The sequence below is a fragment of the Akebia trifoliata genome, chromosome 8 (genome assembly GCF_017979445.1).
Source record: "Akebia trifoliata isolate Shusen 1 chromosome 8, ASM1797944v1, whole genome shotgun sequence".
NCBI classification, from domain to species: Eukaryota; Viridiplantae; Streptophyta; class Magnoliopsida; order Ranunculales; family Lardizabalaceae; genus Akebia; species Akebia trifoliata.
The window spans coordinates 39,504,440-39,528,105 of NC_141382.1; the positions used below are offsets into that span (position 1 = coordinate 39,504,440).

Here is a 23,666-nt window from a genome sequence, read left to right on the forward strand (position 1 = left end):
CCAAGGACTTGAGATTCTCTGTCAGATATTTATTTGATTGGCTAACCCCTTTTGCTGAGCGATCCCTCTTGGGGTCTATCATCTGGTCAAAGTATAGTCCTTCTAAAGTCTCATTTTTTATTTGGTTGGCCTCCCTTGGAAGGATTCTTACGATGGATAACTTGATTATTCGGGGTTGGATCTCACCCAATTGTTGTCCCCTTTGCATGAATGATGGATAATCTGTTAACCATATTTTAATTCATTGCTCTATTGTTCATATTATTTGATTAAAATTCCTTAGTCTGTTCCGGGTTGAATGGGTCTTTCTCTGTAAGTTCTCTTTGTTGTTGGTAGAGTGGGCCAATAATACTTTCAATTCTAGGAAGAAATTCCTTTGGGCTATTCTTCCTTCGACCATTGCTTGGGAGGTGTGGAACGAGAGGAATAACAGTGTTCAAAAGTAAAATGAGAAGCTCTCACGACCGTTTCTTGGAGATCACGGGTTTTTTGTACCTGTGGTCAAAACTAAACATAGAGTTTGCAGGGATCACTTTTGACGACCTTATTTTTAGATGGAACTCTGTTTGTAACCATTAATGTTTTAGCTTGTTGTATTGGTGCTCTTGAGAGGCCTCCTCAGCCTCCTTGTGCTTTGCTCTTTCCTTTTTTCATTAATATATTATACTTATCAAAAAATAGTTTCTGTAAGGAACAAAGACTACTACCGATTGCAATCCCAATTTAAGTTAACGGTACTACAAAAATGAGAAGAAAACCAAATACTAAGCTGTCCAAGATCTGATAAGAGTGCCAAAATAGGATCCATGCATCTGGACCATACGTATTTTGCAACAAACTACCTTAGAAGGCATAATAGAACGAACCTATAACAGGACTCGACGTTTGTGCAAAAGTATTAAGACCCTCACTTTGACAAATGATCCGTCCAACATGCCCGATATCTAACAACAATGAGACCATTTCTTTACACGCACCAAAGATCGGAGAAGCTAAGCTGTAAAAGAACAATAGGGATATTTTTGAGATACTATTACCGCACCAACTTTTACTAATGCCACATCAATTCCTATATAAATCAGCAAAGAATGCAATCATACAAGTCGTTGAAGGTTCTATAAGAATCAACAGAAAGGGCCCAAAAAGCTCATGAATTGAATTCAGCAAAACATATATGAGCACACTTAAAAAAGACTATAAATTACACACTTTCAATAATAAAAACACTTAAAAAAAGACTCTAAAGAGAATAGACCGGAGGAACAAGATTTGTTTCATGACTCCAAATCTTTAGCTTGATTGTCGACAGAGTAGCAGCTCAGTCCTATGCTTATTGCAGGACGGTTCAAAGTGGTCGAAACTACCTAATGTGAGGTATGGGTGACCAAGAGTCGAGCTCTAAGTACATCATATAACAATAAACACAGTACTCAAACAATGGTCTAATTTCTATTAAAAGGGGAATAATGGTGTTATTATCAGTCAAACACGTAAAAGCTATCAAGGTATGGACAACGACCAACAACCCCCATTGTCAACACATGCTTGATACTATAATGGATTATCATTCTGTCTACATCACCTCTGCTCTATCCCAAATGTCTGGGGTGCATCAATACTGTAATAGATACCCTATATTAATTCAGTAAAGGTGCACAACACGATTGCAGAAGATAATGTAATATCAAATACATGGGAAATCTGAAGAACATATTGGTTTCAATGATAAGTACGTGAATAATAGTTGGTTATTAGATGAACTACCAATGTCTCAGACATATTAACAATTCCCTACAGTGAGAACTTCTCTCTCACATTGTAATGGCCGAAACATCTGGACATTAGGGCTGAAATATTTCCTAAAAAGGAACATCAGCTACCTTCAGCTGTGAAGAAAACCAGAGGAATGATGTTTGCATATACAAAGGTAAAGATAATAAATGCTTGAAGTACAGAAACATCAGGAGGGAATTTCCCATTGACTTGAGCACTTGGATCTCTCCATCATTTCCTCTTCTCTGTACCAATTGAGAGGAGTTCAAAGCTCCGAAGAGGATCATCACGAGCACTTCTTGCACCGGTGGTACGTGTGAGAGATGATGATTTGGAATCAAACCCAGGTTGGATCCTTTGGGTAGTAGAAAGGCGACCAGTGCCTGAAGCTAGTCGGCTTGATCGACTTTCACTGGGTTCACAAGAGGAGGAGCTTGGTCGGGTGCTTGAGGCAATAGCCCTCTTTGAAGTGCTGCCATTCCTAGAGGAAGATGTGCGGCCTCTTTCAGAGTCAGGTAGCTGACAAACACAGTAAATGATATTAATAAACAGACTAGTAAGTAAAACCATAACCATTGGGCATTTCAAGCTCAAAGTAAAACATGCAAATGCGCTTCTCTCCAGTTTTCGTGATATATGACTTGAATATAAAATGTACTAACAAAAGCACAATGATGAAATTGTTCCAAAACTATCTTGACCAAGCCAGAGCACATCAGTCAAATTTTACGATATTTTATTGGACAGACAGCGTATCATATAAGAGTACGGTTTATGCAGATTTAAAAAAAAAAAGACTTTTGTTAAAATGCAACAAGGGCTAGTACTAAAATACACTAAGTTTGTTGACCCCAAATCCTTGAGGCTTTAATAACTCCAGAACTAACAAGTACAAATCCATACTACACAAAGCACATGCACCTTTGAGTCCATGAAGCTTTTTGCCACTTTTTCCAAGAAAAACCTTGTGCTATCAATAATACTGTTCATAATTTACTGGAGGGCAGTTTAGAATATCGTTTGGACTGTGTAGTAAAGATACTACCCAAACCATTTAAATTGCCTATAATTATGAAAATGTCAAGTCACTTTATTGCAACAAGCGGTTACTATCCACGTGTCATTCTCATAGAGTAGTTTTCTTCAGTTCGGATTTTTCAAGATACCATACCTTTCAAGCTGTAAGTTAATTTAAAATTAGTACTGTTAGAAAGACTGACAGCAATCCTCACAATAACATCTATTATTACATAGTTTTTCTTTACATATAAAATTACTATTTATATTTTTTTATATCATTCCCTTAGAAACTTGATCTTTATCTCCTAACATGATGTATATAAAAGGAATGCAGCTAACACCAAATAAATGTAACAAGTTTTGTATGGAAACTACTTACCACCTCCTTGGATGATGGTGCTTCCTCTGAATTCTTGTGCTTGGAGTGATCACCATGAAGACCAGAACTTGGACTGTTTCTCCTAGCAAAAGCTTCGACTGCACCTGAAAATCTATCACGAATCTCTTGTCCCACTAGACAAAACGAGTAAATTACAAAGTCAGACTTTGAAAGATTAAAAGGAAACCAAACATATCTAAACATTATTTTACAAATTAAGATCCAACTGACTAAAGACTTTATTTGGGTTATGGGGACATCACAAATTTCTTATAAACCAAAAAGCTAGGTCTCTATAACTCTCAATCCAATACAAGGAAAACTTGACCGTGTAACTGAATGTCCAAACTTAACATCATGTTTTCTGATATTGAACTTGCAAATTAGTATTTAATGGGTTTCAAATCAACTAAGACTTGCACCAAATCAAATTTCAAAATATTGCTTTTATAACTGTAACTTCCATTAAGAAAGAAAACAGACCTGAAGTCCTTTCTGCAGATGGTCCTGGGTTTGCACCTATTTTTCCACCAGGCAGCTGAAAATGGACATGGAATAAGAAGCATGCATAAAAGGATAAAAGTCAACACCATAAAGCAAAAGCACATACCCGTGCTCTAGAATTGGCACCAATCTGAGGGTACTTCAATATAGTCCAATCGAAAACATAGTCGAACTGATAACCTGAACCAGTGATAATGTCAAGATCCAGTATGGCAATAAAATTTCAATAGGACTCGACTAAAAATTTAGAGCATCGCTCATGGATAACATTCAAACAATTTAAAATTATACCCACTGTGAAGAACATCATCGATGGTTAGTATATAAGAGATGAGAAAGAGAGTTTCCAGGTTCAATCCCAATGTGCCCACCATCAAATGTTAAAAAGAAACAATAAATTAGTATTGTGGTTTTACCTTCTCGAATAAATAGATCACGGAAAAGCCTCTTCAGATATGAGTAATCAGGTTTGTCATCAAATCGCAGAGATCGACAATAGTGGAAATACGATATAAACTCTGATGGATATGATTTGCAAAGCACCTGCAGGATTATATTAGCAATACTGATAAATTCATTAAATCTGCAACATTGTGCTACTAAAAAGCCAACGTGCATAATTTGTGAGAGGTAATGAGCTCAACGTCTGGGCACCAGAGTCCAGATCGAGCAGCTCGACCTGAACTGGACCATTGTATTCTATAAACAATAAATCATCATCATAGTTCATCAATGTGTCTACTAAGTACTAAGTGCACATAGTGAGTGATAATACCTCTATGGGAGTTAACATCTTCTTTTCACTGATTTTATCATACTTCTGCTTTTTTGTTCCGGCTTTCAATCCCTGCCATGGAAGGCTGATGCACAGCAATCATAAAAGTTGAATTTAATAATGTAAATGAAAAGAAATAGCCCCATAAACTGAATTATCCAGCATCAGTTTAAAAAACACAAATACAAACAATAAGAATGGAGTTAATTAGTCAACCTTCCCCTCAAAAAATACATAAGCACATAACCCAGAGACTCCAGATCATCTCTCCTGCTTTGTTCTGTGTGTTGGTAAGAAAACTCCAATTAGAGTGATTATAATGTAAACGATGTATGAATTCATGATACCAAGAATAGAGACCAATTAAAGTTATTTACTAGCAACAAATAACTAATATATCACTTCACTCACCAACTCCGAGGTGGGTATTAACACTTGCATAGCGCGCCGTTCCAGTCAGATTCTTGTTTTCCCTGTAAGAAAACATCGGATGAGTTTTCAAGCCAAGTACTCTAAAATCTATGATATGTGACCAAGATCAGAAAACAAAATTTACAGTTAGATAAACCTAAGCAAGTTTAGGAAAAGAAGTGCAATTAAATATACCGACTATAGTAAGTTCCCTTAAACTAATATATATGAGTATTACATTCTACTGAACTATCAAAATGTAAGACAAATCACCCACTTGTAGGTATTTGTCAGCTATTTAATATCATATGATTTCAGTAATTGAATTCACCATTTCTAGCTAATCACTATTGCGAATGTTTAACCAATTACAGAACCTCCTACACATCTTTTGCAAAATTTTCGAGCATGAAAATGTCAATTCAACACCCATAGCCTTGCATGCTAGAAAGAAATTAATGACTGGTATAGCAGGAAGAAGCATATAAGTCCAGAAACGGTGATAGCAGAAAGCCGGATATGAATAGAGAAATGGCAATAAGTATGACTGTCTGAAAATGATTCACATATTTTTCGGAAGAATTGAATTATGTAACAGGATATTGAGATCTTCCTTGTTGTGTTGGGTGTCAAAAAATGAGTGACTAAAACCATGAAAGAGATTGGGGTCTTCGTGAACCATATTTCCTGCTGGATCTTCCCCTTGTAGTATGTTTTTTCACATGGTCCAATCATCAAGATTCTTGCTCGATGAGCAAAGGTGGATCACTTCTGGTTCTCCACCTGTGGAAGGAGTGTTTCATATTCATTGTTCAATGATTATCAAGAAACATAAGTGAATCACCTTGCTTATAGAGAGGGAATCATGATGATTGGACAGTGTGACAGAACATACTCCCAAGGGAAAGATCCAGCAGGAAAGACGGGTCACAAGACCTCAACTCTTTCATGTTTTTAGTCACTTGAGAAACCCCTTTCTTCTCAGTGACACCCAACTTAACAAGGGAGATCCCAATATCCAGTTACCTAATTCACTTCTTTCCATACAAAAAATTATCTCTACAAATCAAGGGCCATATGCGCACAAGAAACACTCCCCACACAATCGCAAAACAACCAAACAGAGAAGGCCCAACAAAGCACTCTGACATACTAAAACACTTTTCCCAGGTCACCACGATGCCCTCCGATAAAGTTGATAGCTAGGTCCCATTGACTTTAATGTCCCAAATCTAAAAAATGATACTTTCATTAATTGACCCCAGCTCTGTTTCCTCTTGACCACCAAGTTTGGTTTCCTCAACCTAATCTGAGCTCTCACAACTAATCTTCTAGATTTTTTTTCCCAACCTTTGACATTCCAAGATAGAAACTTAATCTTCATTTTAGAACAATCATGTTTCTCCCTCTGATGTTAGTCCTTTCAAATATATTCTTCTTTTATTCAAACATTGAGTCATATAAGGAAAGGGGTTTTTATCATGAAAAGCTATGGTTTCTTCACTACCTCCCAGGATCCTACTCACAAACACTCCTTGGATAGTGAGATCTAGGCATTTGAATCAGGTTGATTAAGTTGCCCCATTTGATGATTATTTGGTATGGTAGATCTCCTCACAGGACCTATCATATTGCTAAACATGAGTGATGTGCCCATGGGCACTTATTAATTATTGCAAGTTAGCATGTGTTAAATTTCGACCAAAGACAAACGAGGCTAACTGAAATATTAAAAAAAGTATTCACATGTGGACTTTATAACAGGAAAAAGATCTGAGAAAAACAGGTAACCATGATCACTGATTTCTGAATGTACACATGAACACAGATAAGGATATACCTGTATGGTATGTGCTTGTGAGTTTGAAGATCCCTATACTTCTTCGCAAGGCCATAGTCAATGATATAGACCTGCGGAGAAAATCATAGAGAAGAAATCTAAGTAAAAAATGTCTGATGAAACTTCTATCACATTTCAGATCAGAATGTACCATAATATCTAAATGCCACATTTTTTTTGGGATAGATTTTAGTGTGAAGGTGGAGTTTTGACCACGGGTCTGTGTTATTAACACACACAGACTTTACCACCTCAGCAAAGTGGCACCTTCAAACACATACTAGTTTTAATTTTGAACAATCACAAACACAATAGGAATCAATCTCACAAATAGTCAAATTAGGAATAGACTTTGGAAGGGCCAAATGCAAACACAATTATTCACTATTGACACCATTAAACAATAATAATCAGACATTACTGCAACAAATTAGGTCCTCTTAGAAACTTTTGGTTGACAATTTCAAGTTATACGTATAGTTATCACCTAAACTAATCTTGTAAAGAAATCTGAATGAGCAACTCATTAACGAGGAAACCAAGCTTCACTGGTGACTGATGTTGCCTTGATATTTTACCACGCCTGTCTAGCATCTTAACCATCACATATTTAATAAAACATGCCTGCCATCTTTTTCTTGTGCAAGCATGTCGATTTACCATGCCAGAATCATTCAACCAAAGACAATGCAAAGTGACATACAAGTCGAAGGTCAGAATATCTTTTTCATAAGCAATGCTGTCATAGGCAATGCGGCATCGACGGCCGGCTGACCTAGTCCTTGTTTGCTTACTAGCGGCTTGGCTCCTCTAAAGTGGCTCACCTCGTGTTGAGGTGATAATTGCTGCCCATCTGTGTAGGAGAGCACAACCGCCAACCAATATATGGGGGCAGTCTTTCAATTAAAAAGTTAAGATTTCAGTATTGAAGTGCATATTGAATTTGATGAGTACTCTTTAGGCAATCATTGTAAGAAAAGAGTTGGAAACATTGTTGTGTATGCATGTCCACGGTCACACGAATAGATGCAAACAATATCACCTTAAAGCAATTCTTAAAATAAAATAAATTGACAGGGGAAGAGACCAAGAATAACTACCGACGCTCAGTTCCTCCTCATGCATGTCCGTTCATGTATGCATTACAACTCTAGTGAATAACAAAACACTAATTTTGATTTTTGCACTCTGCATGGTTGCTTATTGCAATATGATAACTTAAAGAGTATCTTTCTTACTTTTTATAATTTCCTAAAGTTTCAATGAAAAGTATATAAAAACTTCCCAATTACCACAATATTTTATTATTTCCAAGAGTAGAATATTTCCATATCAGTAGATATATATACATTTGCAGTTGACCAAAATATAGCTTGAATTCAAAACTCAATCTTTGAATAAAAGTAGTTTAAATTTTTCATCACAAAATCAATGGATGATTAATCTTACCACAAAGTGGTCCAAATTCCCTTTACAAAATCTATAGGAGATTAACAAAAGGAAAATTACCATTCAAGGATAACCAATTAAGTTGGACACAGACATAAAATCTGAATGTACAATAATTTATGGTATGGAAGTATGATTACCATGTAAAACATATTACCTGATTTGCTCGACGACCTAAACCCATTAAGAAGTTATCAGGCTTGATATCACGGTGAAGAAAACCCCTTGAGTGCATGTACTCAACTCTGTTAATCTGAAAAAACAATGAAAGAACATTACTACAGAAAAATACAAGTAGCACTAATCAACTTTTCAGGAAACAGAATAAAAGCAACAAAAACATGTATACTTACTAATTGATCTGCAAGCATTAGCACCGTTTTCAATGTGAACTTCCTATTGCAGTAGTTGAACAAGTCTTCCAAACTTGGTCCAAGCAGATCGATAACCATGACATTGTACTCGCCCTCAACCCCAAACCACTTCAGGTGGGGAATTCCCGCTTCACATAAAAAGAACAAATCAGTTACACCTTGATTAATTAAATAAATAAATAAAATCATGCTTTAATTGAAGTTTAAAATACCAAAGCAATTACTTTTTACATGTGCAACTCCCTTTAGAATATATCTACCATCATCAAAGGAAGAGAACAAGAGAATGTAGAAAAAAGAAACTTACTTCCTCCTTGAAGCAGCATATACAGCTTTGACTCATAATGAAGCTGAGGGTGCTTGGTCTTCACATTTTCCTGAGAAATCAATAGCAAGTAAATTAAAATAGAGATATTGATTATAAATATCATGATGGCAAACATAGCTCTTTTTCCCCCAATCACAACACCATAAAAATCAAAATGCTTAATCAATGATGGGCTCATTGTTAAAGCTCAAACGGAACTCATTCAAGAACTAAAGTAATTTTTTGATCTCTCATTTACAAAAAAATATTATTGCAGAATGAATACGGAAAGACCAGGTAGGTTGAGACTCATTGCTTGAAAAAAGAAGCCAAATCAAACATATCTCGTGGAGGGAATCAATCGCAAACAATAAAAAAGGGCGTGGCAACAAAAAATTCAGTATTTGACTATCTTATGGCACCAAAATAAAAACACCACCATGGATTATGAGGTGAGATTATAGGATAGAAGGAATTTACTGTCATGGAAGAGATTGATAGCTAAAGATACAAATACAACAATGGAGGCAGATGAACGCAAGAACAACAATGAAACACGGAGGCAAATTTTCAAGTTTTCTTCCGTTCTTATTTCAGGTACTTGCACAAATTATCGACTTCATAGACATAATCACAACCCAAAAAAAAAAAAAAAAATACTGCGCCTAAGAAATTAAAGTTCTAAATCTCCAACACATTTAATCTATCCAAGAGAAAATATAAATTACCAGCTTGATGGCCACCTCTTCTCCACTTTGAATGTTAACACCTGAATGAAAATCAAAAACATCAAAAGATAAGAACTTTTCAGAACAAAACATGTACAAAATCACAGAAAAAAATACAAAAAGAATCTGTAAAAATATGGAGGACCAACAAACACCATCATACCTAGATAAAGCTCACCAAAAGATCCACTCCCGATCTTCCGCCCAAGCTTGAACTTTCCGCCAATAACATGATCCATGATCTAATCAAGTAAAACAACACCAACTGAATCGCGTGGAGAAGAAAGCTATATCTTCACCTCTATTCCCTTCTCAGATTCCAACCAAATACAGCTTCAAAAATAAATAACCGATTTTTTCTCATCGATCCATCTTTTGTACCGCTTCTATCAAGTCCTTAGATAGCTAAAAGATCTTCAGAATCACCAAATCTCGCCACAAATGAATCAATCTTGTAAATCTATGTTTCCGTCAAACCACGACCCTTAAAAATCTCCTCCGAATCAACCAAACCCCGATCTACAACCAACGGAACAATTCCTCAAATCTACATCGATAGATAACAAAAAAAAAACCTAAATCTTCACCAGCCGACATAGAACTGGAACCCTAATCCGTAGAATATCAAACCGCATTGCTCAAAAGGAGGTCAATCGAGTTATAAAATCAAAAAACAAAAAACAAAAAAACAAAAAACAAAAATTGGGAATATTTAATAAAAAATCTTCAGGAAAAAATCTATAATTTTATAGAGAAAACGATTCGGATGCGAAGAACTTCGCAGTAAAATAGAAAAATCGAGATTTATTCAAAGATTATCTGCGGATCTGATGATGAAGAGAGATGGATTTTTAGAAGAATTTCAGAGGTTTTAACGAAAAAAAGGATATTAAAAGTAAGAGAGACAGAAAGAGAGGGAGACATGATAGAGCAAAAGCTGGTGGCGATTTTTCTTTTTTCGATTATTTTATTGTTTTTCACGCATAGTCTGGGGTGGTAGAACAGGCTTTCGTTCCTGCTAAGGCAGAGACATTTGCACTTGATAGTTTATATGATCAGCTAATCTGTCCTTTTCTATATTCAGAAAAAAGAATTAGATAAATCCAATCATGGAAAATTAGTGTAATTCTGTCTGCTGAGCTTTAAAGTACCTACACGTGGAAGAAAATATAGGATTACTGTGAAGAGGTGGAAATGAAATGGATGGTATAATAATTGCAGAAACAGAGAGTCTTGCCTGCTATGACAGACCAGAATGCCTTTAGCACTTGAGTTAGAACGAAGGGTGAAGCGCTACCTTCTCTCATCTGGTTTGCCGACTAATCCATTTTAAGGAAGAGTGTAGATTCTGTACCCCCCAAGAATTCTGTTGTAATCCTGCTTTCTGCTTTCCTTTGTATGCCACGTAAAGCTGTTAATGGGTCGGGCTTGGCCTGGCTCTCAATGGATAGGCCCATTAAGTTACCAGGGCCGGGCTAAGCCCATTTTATGTTTAGGATCGGGTTTGCGAGTTTCGCCCATCTGGCAACCCAACCCCATGAATTATTCTTTGTTTTTATTTTATGGTATATAAATAGAGAAATGATTTTTTTTATGCCTCCTCTCTGACACACGCCTCCCCACACCCCCCATCACAAAATTATAGATCATTTACCTTGGCATATGCATAACCATAAATCTTTTCCTTGTGTATCCCAAGGTAAATGATCTATAGTTCTGGACCGATCATTAACTCATATGATTGACCGGATTGGTCCGAAGTGGTCCAACAGGTGGGTCAAATCGATCAGATCCAAAGTAAAGTGACTTCAACTTCAAAAACATAATCCAGTGGCATAGGATGTAGAATACAATATATTAGTAACTTTGAAAAAATAAAAAATGATTTACTTTTTCAATGTTGGATTTAGATTTGAATTTGAAATCTAACAATTTAAGGATTGTCCACTTTCCAAGCATGGATCAAGTCCAAAATAATTTTTTTTTTTTTTAAAGATTTGGTCTAAGCATGAATTTTAGAGGGTTCTAATGTTATTTTTCCAATATGGCCCATTAATTAAAATATTTTTAAATTTGATCATTTTCCATTAGTGTATAAGAGAAGGCCTTACATTAAGGGGCATATCAACAATTTCAAAACACAAGGGGCATCTCAAATATTTACTAAATTATTATAATATACGTGAAAAGTCGTCTAAAAATTAGATCGATCTTTTCACAAACCTAGTCAAGTCATTGGTTAAATCAATAGAACCAAGGGAACCCAATTAGTTTTTATAAAATTGGATATTTTTTTGATTGACTTGACCCGTATAAGCTAATGAATCTAGTCCAACTTGGTTGATCTGGTATGATTTTTAAAACATTGGTTGAGCCAACCCCTACGATATGTATACCAAGAAAAGAATTAAATTTATTATATATATGTATGTAGGAAATGTTCAGAACCCAACGAATAGGCTGAGTTTTGGTGATGATGATCTCCTCACCATAAAGATCATCCTCACCAAAAATCAGCCTATTCCAAAACTTCTAAGCCATGTAGGACAAAACTTGTTGGGCAAATTGTTGGGTAAATGGTTGGGTGCCGAACGAGACCCTCTATATATCATAATTTGGAAATTCAAAATGAATAAAATCCTATAGTTGACCGTACACTTCTTCAATTAGAAAAGGTTGTTTGAAAGCTTTCTTGACATCAAAATGATTAACATCACATTGATCTATGAATCTAAGGAAAATAGGATTCAATTTTACTTTTTAAAAATTGAAGTTGATTACTTAGGTTTTCAAACACTTTCTTGGTGCATGATGTGGTACAAATTTATTGGTGGTTAGACAATTTTTTGTCCAATGTTTATAGCATACTATAATAATTTTTCTCTTAAATATATATATATTTTTTAGGGCATTGATGATGGCTTAAAAATCTAACACCTTTTGTCCCCTTTTACGTTGCTTTGCTTGTATCTTACAAGATGCCACTATTGGCTATAACTTTAAATTGTTTAGGCAATTTGGTTGGTAACAAGAAATGACCTAAATTGCCAATTGTGTAGTGGGTGGTCATGGGTCACCCATTCCATTCCATTCCACCCAACGTCTTCTCTCTCTCTCTCTAGGTGGATTCCTTCGAGAGGTAGGAGTGGATTGCTTGCATGGTATGCAATCTATTTTTATTGGATTTTATTATTTTTATAAAAAAAATATGTGGATGAACTCATTATTTCTCTATCAAAGAATTTTGTTAGGAGATTAAAAATCAGGTTAGGTTACTTTCAGCTAATTTTAAAATAATAATAATAATAATAACAAATCCACCGAAGGTTAGTTGAGATGGTAAGAACCAATTGAGTATGCTCCTCATGTTGTGATTTCAAATCTCTATTTGTCCCTCCACAAAATTATGACTATTTAACTGTCGTAACACGTGACAAAGTGGGATAGTGCGTGCAGCCCCAAGTAGATTAGTCTCACCAAAAGGTGGGATACTCCGCTACTAAAATAATAATAACAATATCTTGATCAAGAAGGATACCTAAATTACCTGAAGAGTTCTGATGATCTTGTAATTTTTATATGAAAAGTTGCTGATGCTATTATTATTATCATCATCATCAATGAATGTAATCATTTGATTAACTTTGATCGTATAAAACTATTGGGAAACAAAGATGGGATAATAAATAGGGCTTGAGTTGAAAAGCTTTTGCAAATGGTTTTTGACAATTTTTGCATTGCAAATCATTTATCAAAATTTGTTAATGGAAAGTTTTTGCTAGGCAAATAATTTGCATCCCGACAACAAACACTTGCAATAGTAATTTAGAATTTATTTTTGCATTTATAAATGATTTGCAATTAATCGAGAAAGGTTGTGATTCCAATATTTGTGTTTTTACAAAAAAAAAGTTTTCAAAAAAAAAGTTATGAAAGAAGAGCACATACTAATATAGGAAAATTATGAAAATAGGGTCAGATTTATAATTAATTATATATAAAAAATTCATTTTTTTTTAAGTTACACAAAATGATTTTAAATCGTTGGGTTGTTCAACATTTTAGTAACTCGCAAAACAATCCAAAGTTTTATGCTATTTTATGAATTTGAATGATGAAAATGCCCCTAATAGGTAGAATGACATCTTTGGTGTTTGTATTTAAAGTAGTACAGAAAAGGCTCGACTATTCAATGACTTACTAAAGCATCGGACAATGAGCTTTTTAATTAATTTTAGAAATTTAGATTGTTTTTATTATTATTTATATTTAATGCAGATTTGGCCCTGATTTAGTATTTTTTTTATAATAATAAAATTGAAAAACAAAAGAAATGTAAACAACTCACATTGGGTGATCATCTTTTATTTTATTTTATTTTTAAATAGTTATAACTGGGTAAGCTTGGGCCCATATATGAGCTTTGCTGAATTCATAGACTACGATCTTGTCCAAAGACTAGTCCTGAAGCACATGCAACATTTGCACATCACATGCATCAAGTAAATGAGGGTGTACCATTATGGGTGGCCCCTGAGAAATTAATGGTCATACTATATATACCGATAATCTTCTTTGACCACTTTTGAGTTAGAAAGTTGATCACAACACTCGTAAGCATCTCAAGTTTCATTATCAATTCCTACCGACTACTGATATCAGTGGTCACGGATTACAGACTTAAAATCCTATTTTGCAAGTTTTATTTGAGGAGGAGAACATGGTTAATGCACATAAGCTGGCCCAGATACCCTTTTTATCAAGAAGGTAAAAAAAAAGAACTTTCATGATCAATAAGAGTATGATAGGTTCGTATTTTGTAAAACCCTCTTATGATTCTTAAATACTTGAAACAATTGATGTGTTGCATTATTATATCTATTTACACATGGATGGCATTCCTCTTAAGTTGTGTAAATTTCAAGTCTTGATTGGGACTAGACAATAGTCATAATAGCCTAGCAAAAAACGAGGGAGTAGCTTTTGTGCTTTTTCGTAACCTGGATTTGTATGGACGACCTTAAATTTATTTTGCAACGTGGGTGCATGCATTCAAAAATAATTTTTTATGTAATTATTTTAAAATATTATTTTAAAAGTTTCAAATCAATAATCTAATTTTATATTATATTTTATCATTTAACGTATTCTAAAATTTTATCTATAATATAAAATATTAAGCAAGGTAATTTTGAAGATTACATCTTAAAAATATATTTTTATAATTTTAAAAAATTAATATAATCACATAAGTTGTGCGATTGATTGTAATATTATTTGTTTTAATGAAAATGACCTTAATAATGTATATGTAGAGAAAAAACTGATTTTCTAAATCTTGGTGTCCACAAACATCTATCCAACATTTTTTTTTTTTTAATGATAATTAGGGGTGCAAATGATTCGATTTAGTTCGAGTTGGAGATAAAATTAAAATCGAATCGATCACGATCAATTGTATAAATTTAAGATCAAAATCAAATCAATTGCCCTCATAAAACTGAATCAACCCAAACTGACTTTAGTTGGGTTGGATTCTCCTACTCCAGCACCAATGTCCCAAACGTAAAATCATATTCAGAACAACAACCATTTTCAAACAACTCTGAATAGTAATTCTCTAACTGTTGTGGTCCAAAAAATGGAGAAGACAAACCCAAAGGAAACAATTACCAATTGGCCACATTAATTCTCTAACGGTGGGCCCATCTCCAACAACCACAAAACACAAAACCTGCTGCGCCTGCCAACGACACACTACCACCAATACCCAACGTGTATCAAAGGGCATAGGTTTGATAGGTTGTCTAGAGAGTTGCTATTGCCACACCAACCGTGTGGTAATTTGCATAAGGATTGGTGTGGCATTAGTAAAAGTTGATCTGGAAATAGCAGCTCTATTTTCTTTTCTTTTATGGTTGGATTTTAATTTATTTATGATTATTTTAGAAGGTTCTAGTTCTGTGGATGATCCTCTTCTTCGTCCCTTGGTAGGTTGTACTCTTCGGTTTGACGTTGCCTTTCTTTTCTAACAAACCAACTAAACAAAAAGAACCCAAATGATAGAGAGAATCGAGACGATGTTTATAGAAGCATCAACGACGACAGGGTTTAGACTTTTAGAGAGAGAAAGAGAGAGAGATGACTCCGAGAGATAAGGGTTACCTCGAGATATTGAGCGAGTTTGATTGAAATTGCACCCGGGGTAGAGTGAACTCTAACCATGCTCGTTCGAGAGGCCTTCAATGGAAGAGAGAGAGAGAGAGAGAGAGAGAGAGAGAGAGAGAGAGAGATTGTTCCTCACAAGGATTTCGAGAGTGAGCTTCGTTAGGTTGGTTCGATCCGATTTAGGATTTTTCACATATAGAGAAGACAAATTTCGATCCGAATTTTAGGGTTTTTCAAAGACAGAAGACCGAACAGATGTGAGAGAGATTTGATGGAGTCATTAAAAAAAAAAAAAAAACCTTTATTGAATCAGAGTTGTAAAACTTGTCGGAGACCGAGATGTCTTATCCGAGTTAATTCGGTGTGGGGCTGAACGAGACCAACTCACAAGTCACTTTTTTAACGGACATTTAATATCCCTCATTCAATTTTTTTTAATTTTTTAAATTGAAAAACTCGTCTGAGGCGACTCGGTATGCGCCTAGACAAGACGAGATGAGATGTGAAACCGAGTTTCAAAACCATTTGAGTGAGGCTTTTGTAATGAGAGATATTATTGCCACACCAATTTTTATTAACACCACCTCAATTAGATGTAATCTTTTAATGATTTATGTAAGAATTGGTGTGGCAATAGTAGCTCTCTTTATAATTAAGGACATACATAACAATTAAACGTGGGCCATAGCTGTAAGTTCGATTGCAACTTAAAAATCAAATCTGAGCCGTTCCATATATTATATATATTGATTCGGTTTTATGATAACCTTGAACTTAGAATTGAATTGAATCAATTGATTTTTTTAATCAATTCAAAACTAAAACGAAGCATGTTAAAATCAAAACAACCCAATCTGAAATGGTTTGACTTGGGTCCGATCCAATGTGCACCTAATAATAATAATAATAATGGTAAAGATGCTAATTTTTATTGTTTTTGTGATATTTTTTCAACTTTGTTGTGTTATCAAATTTTTACTACTTTTGTCCCTTTTTTCTGAAGTTTTTTCCTTGCTTAAATTATCCCATCCCCTCCCTCTCCTAAGGTAAATAAAAGTAAAATAGAAGGTTCAAATTGGTCTCTACGAATAACCAATCCTAAAAACAAATTTAGAAACAGTTCAAATGAGAAAATATAATAAGAGTCGTGCTGGAGGAACTCAAGATTGGACCTCACAAGAACCATAGGTGTTTTTTCACTCGAATCTCAAGGAAATCATTTAGGATTCCTAAGCTTTCATGTCAGAGTGTGGGATGTGAGGTCCAATCTTGAGGTCACTGCAACATTATTCATGAGACAAAGGAGATGCAATGAAAAAAATAGAAAGATTAGAGCCCATTGGGCTTACCCCGGCATGGTATACATCTCTCACCATGGAATTGACCTTGTGTACAACATCATCTGAAGCAACAGAATATGCTGCTATAGGGCACCACCTGATCATTCCTCATTGCATAAGTTTATACTCTCTTTCAACTTGGGCAGTTGTGTGGGGCTTGTTATTTTTTGGTGTGAGGTCACATACTTTGATGGACACCCAAAAACTATTCTCTCTCTTAAAGACCTGCATCACTTCAAAGTCATTGAAACAAGGCAAACTTATCCACCAAAAGATAATCTCACTTGGCCTACAAAACAACATCTACTTTTCCAAACATCTCATCAACCTCTACTTCTCTTGCAATTTATTTGAATCTGCACAACTAGTTTTCCAAACCATAGATAACCCATTAGACATTTCCCTATGGAATGGCCTCATGGCTTCTTACACCAAGAACCAAATGTACATTGAAGCTCTTCATCTCTATGAGAAGTTGAAGCTCTTCCCTTATCTCAAGCCTGATAATTACACTTACCCAAGTGTTTTAAAGGCTTGTGGTGGATTGGTTAATGTACAAGAAGGAATGAAGATTCATACCCATGTTATGAAATCTGGTTTTGGATTTGATGTTGTTGTTACAAGTTCTCTAGTGGGTATGTATGCAAAATGCAATTTATTTGAATTGTCGATACGACTGTTCGACGAAATGCTTGACAGAGATGTGGCTTCTTGGAATACTGTGATATCTTGCTACTATCAAGATGGGCAATGTGAGAAAGCATTAGAATTGTTTGAAGAGATGAGGAGTTGTGGTTTCGAGCCTGATTCGGTGACCTTCACGACAGTTTTCTCGGCATGTGCAAGACTTTTGGATTTGGAAAGAGGGAAAGAGATTCATGGGGATTTGATGAGGAGCGGGTTTGAATTGGATGGGTTTGTTAGCTCTGCCCTTGTGGACATGTATGGGAAATGTGGGTGTTTGGATATGGCTAGAATTGTTTTTGAGCAGATCCCAAGAAAAAGTGTGGTCTCTTGGAATTCAATGATCGCCGGGTATGGTTTAATTGGCGATAGTGATCCATGTTTGGCGCTCTTTCGGAGGATGATTGAGGAAAGAGTGAGACCCACTTCGACCACTATAAGTAGCTTGTTAACAGCTTTTTCTAGATCAGCCAAACTACATGAAGGAAAATTCATCCATGGGTATATAATTAGAAATCGAATAGAAGCTGATATCTTTATCCATAGTTCACTTATTGATCTTTACTTCAAATGTGGAAGTATCGGCTCAGCCGAACGTGTCTTCAAAATGATATCCAAGACAAACATAGTCTCTTGGAACGTGATGATCTCAGGATATGTAATGGTAGGTTGTTATTTTGAGGCTCTTAGCATTTTCAATGACTTGAGAGATACCAATGTGAGACCAGACGCGGTTACATTCAGTAGTGTTTTACCGGCTTGTTCACAATTAACAGCTCTAGAGAAGGGAAGAGAGATACATCAATGCATAATTGAGAATAAACTTGAATCCAATGAGATTGTCATGGCTGCTCTCCTAGACATGTATGCAAAATGTGGTGTTGTGGATGAAGCACGTCGAGTCTTCAATCGGTTACCAGAAAGGGACTTCGTGTCGTGGACTTCCATGATCACAGCTTATGGGTCACATGGTCAGGCCTTAGAAGCTTTGGAGATTTTTCATAAAATGGAGAAATCCAAAGCAAAAGCAGATGGGGTTACTTTCCTTGCCGTAATATCTGCTTGTAGTCATGCAGGGTTGGTTGACGAAGGGTGTTACTATTTCAATCTAATGAGAGCTAAGTATGGGATTAAACCTTCAGTGGAGCATTACTCATGCTTAGTAGATCTTCTCGGGCGTGCTGGACGATTGCGTGAAGCTTATGGTATCCTTCAGAACGTACCGACCATAAGAGAAGATGTTGGGTTGTTAAGCACATTATTTTCTGCATGTAACATGCATAGAGATTTAGAATTGGGAGAGGAAATTGCAAGATTGCTCATCGAGAAGGATCCCGGCGATGTGTCTTCTTATGTGGTTTTGTCCAACATGTACGCTTCTGTTGGACGATGGGATGAGGTGAGAAAGGTTAGATTAAAGATGAGAGAGCTAGGGTTGAAGAAAACCCCCGGTTGTAGCTGGATTGAGATTGACAAGAGGATACATCCATTCTTTGTTGAAGATAAATCGCACCCGAAGGCAGAGATGATAAATGAATGCCTAGCAAATGTTATCGGTCACATGGAGGAGGAGAGGGATGAGCCATTGCCGTGCTGGGAAATGGGAGCAGACCAAGACTAAGAGAACTTCTGTTAAGTTTTGCTAACGTCACCGCAAGATGTGTGCTAATTCTTTGGTGATTTTACATATGAATTGGGTTGGTGTTAGCAAAAGTTGGTGTGGCAACATAATCTCTATACTAACCATGTGAATCACATCTCGACGAGCAGGGAGAGGTCTTGATTTATGCCTTCAATTCCAAATATTGGTGTTAGCAAAATGAATCCTATTTCATCATTCAACTTGGTGAACTACAATGTTTGTTAATGAGTCCCGAATTGAAGTTAATTTCTTTCTCAGTGGGGAGTGGGGACCCAACAGCAAGCTGCAAATGTTAAACAATATATTACTGCAGAATTTTATTGAATCTTGTATCCTTACAGATTTGGTTTCCAATAAAGAACATGTCAAGATCTGAGATTTCTAAGCAATACAGCAGCAATTTCTTGAATCTTGTAATTTTACAGATTTGCTTTGTTTCCAATAAATAAAAATATATTCTCTCAACATGCCAAGACCTTAGATGGTTTACAACTGCATATCCTGCACTCAGATATAGCAAAATATTGCTTTTGAGAAAGGTTTCCCTGATCATTCATAAGTTCAGTTTCTTGTCAAGCTTGGTCAGACTTCAAAGGGATCCGATCCAATATCCTTCCCGATTGAATTGAGCTAAGATATCGGAGCATAAAAACAATGCTCTCTTCTCTTCATGCTTACTTTTCCATCTGTGGAAACATTTCCCGCTTTGCTAACTCACCAATAGTCACCAAATGAACATTTCTCTTCCTTGAAATGGTGAAATCGGCTAACATCCCTCATGTGGATCTTTGATGTAAGTTGCGTCGATGTATGGAAGTCCACAGAAACCCTAAAGATTCTTTAATACTCTATGGGTTCGAACATCATCTTACGATGTCACTTTGCAAACTCACCAATAATCCCCACATGAACATTTCCCATCCTTGAAATGGTGAAATCGGCTAATATCCCTCACAACTATCTCCCTACCAACAATCTTTGATATAAATTTTGTTGCCGTATGGCAGTCCACACACACCCGAAGATTCTTTGTTACTCTAATAGTTGTCCCAGAAGGAGTACTTATGATGCCGAATGCTATGGCCAACCTCTCACTATGGCTACATAATATGTATCTCTTTTGCTCTTCTTCAACATCATGGAGCACATCATCAGTGTTGGGAACATAACCTTCACGCTCCATTTGCTCCAACAACACTTTCAAAGCATCGTTTATTCTATCGTAATATGGGTGTGACTTGTCTCCCGCCATAAAAAAATGTAATTTGTTCTTAACTTCTATCCAACTACAAGCTGGTTTCTTTCTCATCCCTCTACCCCTCATAGCTATTCTCAAGTTTGCTGCATCTTTCCATTTGCCGGCACTAGAATATATGTTCGTCATAAGGACATAAGCCCCCATGTTCTCGGGATCAATCTTAAAAATTTTCTCGGCCACCTTCTCGGCCAATTCAATATTCTTGTGGACTCTACAAGCAGCCAACAATGTCGACCAAACACTCCCCGTTGGTGGGATATGCATGCTAGATATGAACTTGTAGGCTTCCTCCAACTTTCCCGCTCGACCAAGAAGGTCTGCAACTGCGGCGTAGTGCTCCAAACCAGGAGCAATGCCGTAATCTTGGATCATACAATTAAAAAGTTTCTGAGCTTCGTATATCATTCCAGAGTGACTACAAGCGGTTAAAATGGCTACAAAAGCCACATAATTGGGTTTCACATTTCCTTTCTCCATTTGTTGGAACAAAGAGAGAGCATCAATGGCATGGCCATGCAAAGCATAACCCATTATCATGGCAGTCCATGACACCATATCAGGTGAATCCATTTTATTAAAGACACACCGAGCAAAGCGGATGTTCCCACATTTGGCATACATGTCCACAAGCGAGCTAGCAATAAACACATTATCGTCGAACCCAATTCTAGTTATGTACCCATGAAGTTGCTTCCCTAGATGCAGGGTTGTCAAGTGGGCACAAGCGGGCATGACACTTGAAAATGTGACGTGCATAGGCTTGATCTTTGCCGTCAACATTTGCCTAAACAATTTCAAGCCTTCATCAAACAACCCATTCTGCACACAACCAGCTATAACAGAATTCCATGAGATCGCATCACGTTGAGGCAAAAGATAAAAAATTCGACGCGAATCATCTACTCTAGTGCATTTTGCATACATATCAATCAAACTACTTCCAATGAAAACATCCGAATCGAACCCATGTCTTATGGTGTAACCGTGAACCTCCTTTCCCTTAGAAACATCAATGTATTCAGCAAATATAGGAAGGACACTAGACAAAGTGAAGGAATCGGGCTTCAAATCAGTACTCCCCATCTCCCTAACCATCATTAAAGCTTCTTTATACATCCCATTCTGTGCATTCCCTGCAATTACAGTATTCCAAGATACAATATCCCTCTTGGGCATTCTCTCAAACACTTTTCTCACATTCTCCATATAAGAAACCTCTTTGTCCGCTCTTCTCATATCGATATGGTCGATTGAAATAATTTTTTGAGATGATACGTCATTTATTTGATCAGAATTGGCATTATGATCTATACCCACGACCCATTTCTGGAATTCATCAATCAATCCATAAGAACCATCATCAAGACTTGTTGTCATCTTTCTTTCAGGAATTCTCTCGAACATCGAGTCTGCACTCGAAGTTCGAACTCTCACACTACCACCACCACCATCACCAATGCTCTGCAATTTGCAATACATGTTCATAAGTGCATTGCCGGTATAAAGATCAAAATCCAGACCAAGACGAATAACGCACCCGTGAATCGATCCACCAAGCTTGAAATCCATCAAGGAAGTACAAGACTTGATAACAGAAGGGAAGATATTGTGATCTGGTTTTTTTCCTGAAGCTCTCATTTGGATGAAAGAGATTAAAGATTTGGAGAACAACCCAAGAGAAGTGTAACATCTGATGATTGATTTCCAAGCAAGAGTTGAAGGTGAAGAAAAGGTGTTGAAGATGAGGATGGATTCATGTAGAAGTCCTAAATTTGAATAAATGGAGATAAGGGTAGTCATGAGAGAGGGAGAAGATCCTGTTTTGAGGATCTGTGCATGGAGATGCTTTGCTTGGGATTTTGATTTGATGGTGGATGGGTTTTGCAGGAGAGATTTGAGTAACGTTGGGTTGGAACTCATTATTTTTAAAATTTTTCATTGAAGATGAAGATCGTCTTTTTTAGGAGTAAAACTTACCCCCAAAAAAGTGCATTTTAATCCTTCGATCGAGACAGTCTCTTGTCATAAGTTTTCCGATGATTTGGCGTGCCCCTATATTTTTCTAAATATTAGAGCATCGCTTGCCCTCATTCTTCTACATAGATCAATGGGAAAATACTCAAATGCTCTCGTCTTTAATCACTAGTCAAAAATCCAGATTTTTCTTCTCCAAAATCAATCATCTTCCAGTTTTTCATCCTCCAAGATAACTTTAATCTATTCAACCTTATTTTCATCCATCATTTTCTATCTTGCCTTCTTTTGTAAAAGATCATTGATTTTTCTATCCAAAATTTTATTATTTTATACTTCTTAAATTTTTTTTATCATACCTTAAGATTTGAATGTTGAAGACTTGAAGTAGATACAATTTTAAAATAGATGACAAGGGTTAAAAAACTTATTAAAAAGAGGTTGAAGATGATTAATTAGGAGAAGAAAAATATAGATTTTCTGTTAGAGATTAAAAATGAGGGCATTTGAGTCTTTTGCCCTTAATCTATTTAAAAGACTAAGGTCCAAGGATGCATGTCACCAGTTTTAAAACACAACGGGGTATCTCTACTATTCAGAAAAAATAAGGGGTATGTCTAAACCACCCATTAAATTTATTTATTTATTTTTTTCAAAATGAAAATCAATTTTAAGCTAGAAATTTACATGTAACTATTTTTATATATATATATATATATATATATATATATATATATATAGATATATATATATATATAGATATATATAAATATTCTCAATTTGTCTACCTTTAGGATTGTTAAGAAAATTTGAGCCTTTCCACAAAATAGATGGTTGAGATGCTAAGGATTTTTTTAAGAAAAATGGTGCCATAGAAAAAATCATACTAATCCCTAGAAGGTTTTTTCTCTTTATCTTGATAGCATGAGGTTTTGGAGTGAATACAATGTGATTGTAAAAAAGAACAATCTTTAATTGAAATCATTAAGTTAGAACATCCTCTTAAATTGACAAAAATATTAAGAAAAATTTACTTATAG

General features: G+C 35.8%; 3 protein-coding genes across 4 annotated transcripts; 1 reads left to right on the top strand and 2 right to left on the bottom strand.

Annotated features, from left to right (window-relative positions):
* Positions 1-1,702: 1,702 nt before the first annotated feature.
* Positions 1,703-10,503, bottom strand: CKL10 (casein kinase I-like 10). The gene is made up of 14 exons (XM_086451943.1): positions 9,724-10,503; positions 9,561-9,601; positions 8,833-8,902; positions 8,505-8,653; positions 8,309-8,404; positions 6,703-6,773; positions 4,863-4,924; positions 4,668-4,731; positions 4,452-4,536; positions 4,093-4,219; positions 3,783-3,856; positions 3,656-3,710; positions 3,173-3,306; positions 1,703-2,292 (listed from the first exon to the last, which is right to left on the bottom strand). Exons 1-14 carry the CDS (start codon positions 9,797-9,799, stop codon positions 2,005-2,007), a joined length of 1,392 nt encoding a protein of 463 aa, XP_086308069.1. The 5' UTR covers positions 9,800-10,503; the 3' UTR covers positions 1,703-2,004.
* A 6,542-nt stretch (positions 10,504-17,045) lies between these two features.
* On the top strand, positions 17,046-19,373 carry LOC147396784 (Tetratricopeptide repeat (TPR)-like superfamily protein). The gene has a single exon (XM_086451944.1). It carries the CDS (start codon positions 17,103-17,105, stop codon positions 19,371-19,373), a length of 2,271 nt encoding a protein of 756 aa, XP_086308070.1. The 5' UTR covers positions 17,046-17,102.
* A 478-nt stretch (positions 19,374-19,851) lies between these two features.
* Positions 19,852-22,796, bottom strand: LOC147396785 (Tetratricopeptide repeat (TPR)-like superfamily protein). 2 transcript variants are annotated; one of them, XM_086451946.1, is made up of 2 exons: positions 22,190-22,485; positions 19,852-22,113 (listed from the first exon to the last, which is right to left on the bottom strand). In XM_086451946.1, exons 1-2 carry the CDS (start codon positions 22,340-22,342, stop codon positions 20,284-20,286), a joined length of 1,983 nt encoding a protein of 660 aa, XP_086308072.1. In that variant the 5' UTR covers positions 22,343-22,485; the 3' UTR covers positions 19,852-20,283. The 2 variants fall into 2 exon arrangements, with proteins under 2 accessions (XP_086308072.1, XP_086308071.1); XM_086451945.1 differs by having other exon boundaries at positions 19,852-22,796.
* Between the last annotated feature and the right edge of the window lie 870 nt (positions 22,797-23,666).

Excerpts from the sequence above, each read along its gene's own strand:
- CKL10 (XM_086451943.1), bottom strand. The coding sequence starts at position 9,799 with ATGGATCATGTTATTGGCGGAAAGTTCAAGCTTGGGCGGAAGATCGGG. Across the intron at positions 4,537-4,667 it reads ATGTATTTTTTGAGGGGAAG|CCTTCCATGGCAGGGATTGA; the intron begins GTTGACTAATTA and ends GCTGTGCATCAG. Across the intron at positions 2,293-3,172 it reads CACCATCATCCAAGGAGGTG|CTACCTGACTCTGAAAGAGG; the intron begins GTAAGTAGTTTC and ends TGTGTTTGTCAG.
- LOC147396784 (XM_086451944.1), top strand. The coding sequence starts at position 17,103 with ATGGAATTGACCTTGTGTACAACATCATCTGAAGCAACAGAATATGCT.
- LOC147396785 (XM_086451945.1), bottom strand. The coding sequence starts at position 22,572 with ATGAGTTCCAACCCAACGTTACTCAAATCTCTCCTGCAAAACCCATCC.